We start from the raw sequence: 7,555 nt of genomic DNA, 5'->3' as shown, positions 1-7,555 counted from the left end.
ACCCTTACTCCAGTCCCACAAGAAATGGGATTTTTCCCCAGAATTTTAACTCTCATTGCAGCAAATGGACCAAATCTCAGACAAAGGAAAAATGATAGGATAGGGAATCATGCCCATAGAAAGTAAGAATGGCTAAGACTTCCCAAAAGACATCCAGCCAATCATTAGGTGAAATAATAAGGGACTGCCTTTTTCCCACCTATGTCACAAGTAAAGGCACATAATGAAAAATTGGCCAGGCATCACTAACTGCAATGTATCTTTACAGTTCACAAACGAATACATTAGCCACTTCTAGTGCGTATCTACCAACAGATACTATTATGTATACTCTCCAAGCATTTCAGCAGCCTCATGGCATGTTTTCTAGAGGGAATCCACAAGGTGGAAAGGCCTGCATGCAACGTTTGAGCAGTCAGCATTACAGAGCCAGTTCGGCTACAGCAGAAGTGGCTGGAGTCTCTTCTCTCATGCATTTCCATAATTAAGTTAAGAACCTAGTCCAGACTCTGTCTTCAGTTACATCAGGGTCTTATAGTCCTCCCTTTTGAGGAGGTGAGGTATATATATTAAGGTTAATCTGAAAAGAAGTAGGCTGTACAAGTATTATTTCCGGCACAATCAAAGCCTGAACATGAAACGCTTAATAAGATTTTGAGATGGCATTTATTTTTTTTTTGGACATGTTCATAATTGCTGCAGAGAGATACCCCACATACAAATTTAGTAAAAAAATGGTTACAAAAGGCAGCGCTCTCTGAATCAGCTAAATTAGCTTTGTAGTTAGAATGAAATAAGTCAAAACATATTTCTGGTTACTAAAGCAATTAGGTATAATTTGGGATAAACACAGAGGGTAAAATTCTGTTCCAAAATGTGCTGGTCTAAACACAGACTAATGGCATTAGTGTAATTAAACACAGGGCACATACTCTTAAGCAGGAAAGAGCACATGACTGCATTTTTCAGAGGGGGATTACCGATTAAAGGACCATCATTCCACATTTTTGTACAAAGGGGTACTGACTCCTGAGACAGTGATACAAAGTTTCAGAAAGAGCCTGTATTGCCTCTTGTCTTGAAGGCACTAACAGAATTTTTTTGAGAAATAAAGACCTACTGGTTCACCTATGGGCCCAGGTGGTCCAAGAACTGTATTGTCTTCACCTGGGTAACCCTAAAACAAAGATAAGTATTAAAAATATTAATTTGGAAATTTAACCTCGTCTACAATGCATACATGTTCAAATGCTAATAAACACCCAGAGAGCATGCTGCTGTGTAGATGCTAGAAGTGAATATGGTTTTATGGTTTTAACACAGTGGAAATGGTAACTCCATTTCAACATGCACCTAAATGTCCCAGAGACAAACCTAAGTATTTACTCTATTCTCAAAGGCAACTATAAAAAAAAAAGTATTTGAACAATGTCCATGTAATCATTTCTTTATTTAATGAAAAAAAGGATAAACAGGATATTTGACAAGAGGAAAAAAGAAAATTTCTTCCACTGTTTTGAGAAATATACTTAATATAGACAAACAAGTGTACAGAAGATTCCAACAATCAGCCTGAACTCTATTAAATTTTAAATATGAAACAACAGCCATCCAAACTAACAGACAAAAAGTTATCTATTCCAGATGCTATTCACCAATATTTAATGCAGAGAGGCTCACATTTTAAATATGATTAAGGGTTTCCAAAGTGCATCAAAGTGCTTTTTCAGAAGTGACCAAGCAAGCTAGACATCTAGCTCCCAACAATTTAGTTTTCAGTTATTGTTTCTGAAAATTGTATCAGAACCGATGTATAACATCATCACTAATTGCCTATTAGCAGTATTCACTGCAAAACTGGCCCTAATGTGAGAACATATTTCTCTGTCAGGTGCAACTCCAAACTAATCTTCATGAAGGGAATCCCTGTACCTGCTTGGGGCCACACAGACTTCAGTCAGCATACAAATCTGTTTGCAGAATTTGAGGCTTAAAAGAAAAACAGTGAATTTGACACTAAAATAGCAGCACTAGATCCTGCCCCTAACAATTTATATTAAGCATAGACCTTTGTCCGTCTTAGTTGGACTTGCAGCAAAATCTGTGGGTATGGTCACAGGCTTAAAGCTAAGTAAATACTTAACCGATTCCACACTGATTATTTCTGTCAGCAGTGCTCACTAAGGACAGTGGTGCTATCTGATACAATACAACGTGTTTCTTACAGTGGATACCTTGTGTTTTAAAACCTGAAACATTTAAACTGTGTAATTCGGAACTCTGCCTCTGAATGATCCATTTCCCCAGTTTTGCATTTCTTTTCACATTCTCTCACAATCCTAATAAATATTGCAAACGGTGGCTTTTGCTGCATGCTGTGGAAAACAGTGAGCACAGTAACACTGTAACAGAAAACAGTAACATTTCCTCCCTTTATAATTACTCAAACTGCAAGACAGTATAATCCATCTTCAGACCTTTTCTCCTTTGAGTCCTGGGGGCCCTGGGGGTCCTGGAGGACCCTGGTGACCCTAAAGAACCAAACAAACCAAAAATTAGTTCCAAAACAAATAATTAAAGAAATAATTAATTCCAAGCTTTCTTTTAGCTGCTTGTTACTATTATTTTTTTGCTGCTTGCTAATAATGCTAAATAGTGATATGGCACAAAATTAATGGGCCCAGGCAGAAAAGCTCTGTACACAGTGGGAAGCCAAAGGTTCTGGCAGGAGTTGATGCAGGTGAGAGGAGCCAGGCTGGTTCTTGCTTCAGGGTTAGGGCCACTGATGGACGTTACTGTTCGGAAAAGACATGGCAGTCTGGTCTGTAAGAGCAGGACTCGATCCATCTGTGATGATGATCATAATTATTTTTCAGTGAAACTCACAATATCTTTATGTCCTTCAACTAACCTCATTCAATTAGTGTTTCTGTTACTGAAACGGAAACTGCCTGACCAGACAGTAAGCAGAAGTGGTGGTGTTTGCCAAACTCTCTTTATAATGAATAGCTGTAGTAGTTTTATAGAAACTTTATTCACAAAGAGTGGGACACATTGGACAAACAAGGGTTTCAAATCTGTGGTAAAAAACAACTGCTAGTGAACTCACAAAAAACCAGTCATCATTGCTTAAGGCTAACATTTCTGAGTAGCAATCAGGTGTCATAAATATATGTGAATATCTGCCACTTCTAAAGATATTTGTGTATTCTAGATACAGATCCCCAAGATATTTGAAATTATTTAGATTACCACAGACTTACCTTAGGGATGTGTGTGTACATGAATTCAGTAAAAAACTCACCCCATAACCTGGAATTCCTGACTCTCCTTCAGGTCCCATTCCTCCTACATGTCCCTGTTAAATGCAATAATCAGTGATAGAAAAATGAGCTCCCTTGTAAAATGTTACAACAAAGTATACTTTATAAAGTTACAACTTGGAAAAATCAAATATTGAGATTTGAGAACTACAGACAACTTCTTTGTTAGGTCTAACTTCATTTGGTAAAGAATACTAGGCTTTCCCCTGTTCTGTGGAAACAATGGTCAACATTTTCAGTCCTAACCTTATAATCCCTGTGCATAATTAAGATCAAAAGGATCTGAGCTTTCAGAGGTGCGGAGGAATTCTGTTTATAAATGCTAAGTATGCCAAGAGAAGCTGAGGGTTGTCTTCACCTTAGGAAGTTCAGTTCAAGTCCTTCTCTTGAAAATATTGGCCATTAGATAGCTACTTTACTTCTGTACTTCGTGTGTTCAGGGACACAGTGCTGCATTCAGTGGCCACAGGATTGGGCCCTGGAGCAGTGAGATGGGTACATTGGCTCACTAGTGTGGAGGCTGCATGTACCTGTGCATCTATCACACAGTGTGGAGCAAACATGGGGAGCTTGTGATGAGAAAAGCTCATAAAATTAATGGAAATACACTTAATTCAGTTAACTTTAGTTCAGGTTCCCATTCAATAGGAGTAGCAGTCCTCATCTGAAATGCTTTGTTTCAGCCATGGCTAAGGCTTATTTTATGTAACAGCAAACCCCATGATTTCTGTTCTTGGAACTGGAGAGGTTTAAGAAACAGCCACAGCAGCGAGGTTATATGTACACTGTGGGGCATGAGTATTCCATGGCACACCCTGCCGTCCCGCTCCTCTGATTGTCACATCAGGAACCTGACCAGAGCATGAGATGACTCCCTCCAGGTCCATGGCCCAGGTTTCTGTCTGGAAAGGTCTTATTCTGATGCTGAAAGACCAGGGCACGCATCGGGACGCACAGGCTGGGAAGGACACTGCCTGCATCTCCAGACAGTGGAGATGCCTGGAGATACCACAAAAAATATTTATACGTGCTACAGCTGTGACTTGCCTCTTCCTGTGGAGAGACACGATTCTGCCAAACCAGAAATAGGTGAGCTCTTAAAAAAGCATGTTTTGTACGAACCAAGGGACCTCGAGTTCCTCTTGCACCTTTAGGACCAATTTCACCAGATTGGCCAGAGTCACCAGCAGGTCCAATTTCTCCAGGAGGGCCAAGCTGCCCCTTTTCCCCCTGTTGGTATTATTGTATTAAAAATAATAAGAGATTGATACTAAGTTTCAAAATGCAGTTTATGCTTATCCAAAGTGTGTAACAGCATTATTTAATAGGATTATTACATTTAGATATGTCATTTACTGTAGTTCTTAGAATGTCTGAACCCAGAACTCTGCAGTGGAAAAAACCTCTGCTAAAGCCTGTCTATTTTTTTTTGTTTTAGCCAAAACTTAACATTTTTTGATAGCAGCAGAAACCGTTCTGAGCTGCAAAATCACATCCTATACAAATTTAAATTTCCTGTGGTCCTGAATGTTATTGACTGCAGAACGATGACAATTCTAATTGCTATAGCTAGCAAGAAAAAGAATTGGCTTAAGTGTGACATAAAACAGGGATAGACTTGGTTCAATGGAATTATTTTGTAATATAAATTCGAGTTTCAGATAAAAGGAAGGGAATTGGGCAAGATGAAAAATACTACCTTCTTTCCTAAACGGCCCCTCTGACCTGGATTTCCTGGTGTTCCTTCAGGACCCTGTACATTTATTAGGGAGAGAAAAAGAAATGATTGAGAAAGGCCCTGGAAACATGTTTAAACTGTGCTCCAAATTGGATAACTGAGCAGGCTTTTGTAATGCAGAGAGGTGGGAGGAAAATTCTCATTAACTGTGGCTGTGAGCAAGTTGGTAGGACTGTTTCAAGTTACAGCAGAAATAAGTGGGCAAGCATCAGGGATCACTTATCAAACTAGTGAAAATGAACTGAAAATAGGGGGGAAAAACCCAATAAATCTTGTCCACACAGAAAATATTACTTTAGGAATAAAATTGCTTCAAGACAACCACCGGATTTAGAGAAATAAATACACAGCCAGAGGAAAACTAAGAAAACCTTGGGGCTGTCAAGTGTGAAGAGCAGGACCTTGATACAATGTGCCGCAGAGCAGAGACCTAACTCAGTAAGTGCTGGTGCCTACCACTGCCTGCCTCTTGGTGGGTGTGCTGCCTGCAGATGAAGGGTGCTACGGAGATACAGCCCTGCTGCTCCCTAGGTCACTCCAAAATCTGATCCTCCAAAAGGTCTGGATGTGCCCACCGCTCACCAGCTTCAATTTATGCAAAAGCTCTGTGAGGTAGAGGAGGTAACTGAGCTTCAGTTTTGGGTAAAGGGAGATATATTTGGGGTTTTTTGAGTCATTGTGGTGATAAGTCAGGGTAAATACAGTTTAAACTGATTTGTAAAGCTGTGTTGCTTTGTAAGCTTTTGTTTAAGGACAATGTAATATTACTCTCTCCCCCAATAAAACGCTCAGACAATTGATTATAGGAAACTGATTGCAATGTTTAGACCCGGATGTTGTGATCTGTCCACATCCCTAGAAGGAGGTCAAACCAAAACCATGATGTGAACACTCCCAGATGCCAGGGAGGATGAGTGGGAAGAGAGGCAGCTCTGCAGCCACCTTTGGAATGTGTGGAACAGAAACGTGAAAAATCCCCTGCTAACCACATCCTCCCAAACATCAAATTGCCAGACCTGCCTGTTTCACTGAAGCACAGCAGCACTGCTGATGTTGTTTACTGTATACAAGTGTAATTACGTACAATGTAGATATGCCAGGGCTGAGCTGTTTTATGATAATTCAATGTATGAAACTTTCAAGCTTCTCCAGAATTGCCAACCCAAAACAAAAAATAAAGTCAGGGTGATATCATTGTATCAGAAACAAAAATTGTGCTGACAACTAAAAGAATATTTTTTTCCTTCACTAAGAGAGTAGTTCACTGTGAAGAACCCAGGACTAAAGAGAGCCGATTGTAACACTGATGCTTAGAGGACAGAGGGGACAGTGCTCACAGCTGTTGACAGCTGGCCCTCCAACTAATGTTTACTCAGACTCCATCATCACATAAGAGCTACAGTAAAGGCAGCCAGAGGACTGTGAATGAGAACATGATGATTTTTGGTAAGGGAATCTGATATCTGACTTGAGGCTACAAACTTGCTTTGGAAAACGCGCTCCAAAATATTAGTTCACATTAAGAAGTTGCATAAAACTTCAGCAAAATAGATTTTATAGATGAATTTTAGCTGCTAGGAGTGATGCCAGAACAAATACGCGAACTGATCTAACAGTGTTGACTACAGATCCCAGTGCTCGTTTGCTATTTGACCTGTGTATGCTTGCTGCCATTTCTCTCTATCTGCAATCTCTGTTTCAGTTGTCTATGGCAACTGGTGCTCTCATGATATGTTTATTTAATTCCTTTCACACAGGCACCAAAATGAAGTTAGTTAAAGAATAAATGTCTTTTAAGAACAAAATGGAATAATGAAATTCTTTCTTCTCTCTCCTTACTTTATATAGTATATGCCTCATTACAGGGTGATTGACAAGGTAAGAAGAGAAGGTCCACCAAAGACATGACATCACACCACAGCACAGAATTATCATTCGAAGCAGCGCTGCCTGGCATGATAGACCCTCATTTCTGGAAGTCAATTTCAGCGCAGGAGGGACAGCATTCGTAACATTGTCTTTAGAACACCTTGGCAGCAGTGTAGAAAGACCACTGTTAGGAAAGGCAGGCCATGCTCTGTTTTTAGCAGGAATAATTTGGATTATCCGATATCTATCATGTGATAATGGTTTTAAGTCACTGTTGACCTGCCTTGTATTCTTTACCAGAGAAGGCGCTATAATCCACACCAACACTTTAAGAAACCCTGTGCTGTTGGTGTCTGTGCTGCAATAATTTTGTAACTAAAGAAACCCTCAATGTTCAGGATACCACTTTTTCTAGAAATGTTATTTTCAGACCTTCCTTTTGTTGTTAAGGTTTATTAAAAGGAATGACAGCTGAGCATGTATGTGGTAAGAACATTAGCACAAAATCTTAAATTGGAGCCAAATCTTGTGTGCTCTAAGGTCTAACACTTCATCATTTACAAGCTGCTCAAAATGGCAGTTTTTTGCCCCAAGGCACTTTTAATCTAAACTAAAAACTAGATAG

At 39.6% G+C, this 7,555-nt stretch overlaps 1 protein-coding gene across 1 annotated transcript in view; it reads right to left on the bottom strand.

Annotated features, from left to right (window-relative positions):
- Nucleotides 1–7,555, bottom strand: part of LOC104074540 (collagen alpha-1(XXIV) chain-like) — a gene marked incomplete at its 5' end in the record, with an annotated part of 42,396 nt that overhangs the window by 25,994 nt on the left and 8,847 nt on the right. The window contains 4 exons of the mRNA XM_009574691.1: nt 1,121–1,177; nt 2,478–2,531; nt 3,305–3,358; nt 4,446–4,553. Coding sequence (XP_009572986.1) covers nt 1,121–1,177; nt 2,478–2,531; nt 3,305–3,358; nt 4,446–4,553 — 273 coding nt within the window. The remainder of the gene's footprint in view (nt 1–1,120; nt 1,178–2,477; nt 2,532–3,304; nt 3,359–4,445; nt 4,554–7,555) is intronic.

Source organism: Fulmarus glacialis, unplaced genomic scaffold (assembly GCF_000690835.1).
Source record: "Fulmarus glacialis isolate BGI_N327 unplaced genomic scaffold, ASM69083v1 scaffold11493, whole genome shotgun sequence".
Lineage (NCBI taxonomy): Eukaryota > Metazoa > Chordata > Aves > Procellariiformes > Procellariidae > Fulmarus > Fulmarus glacialis.
This window is presented reverse-complemented; position numbering and strand designations above follow the sequence as displayed.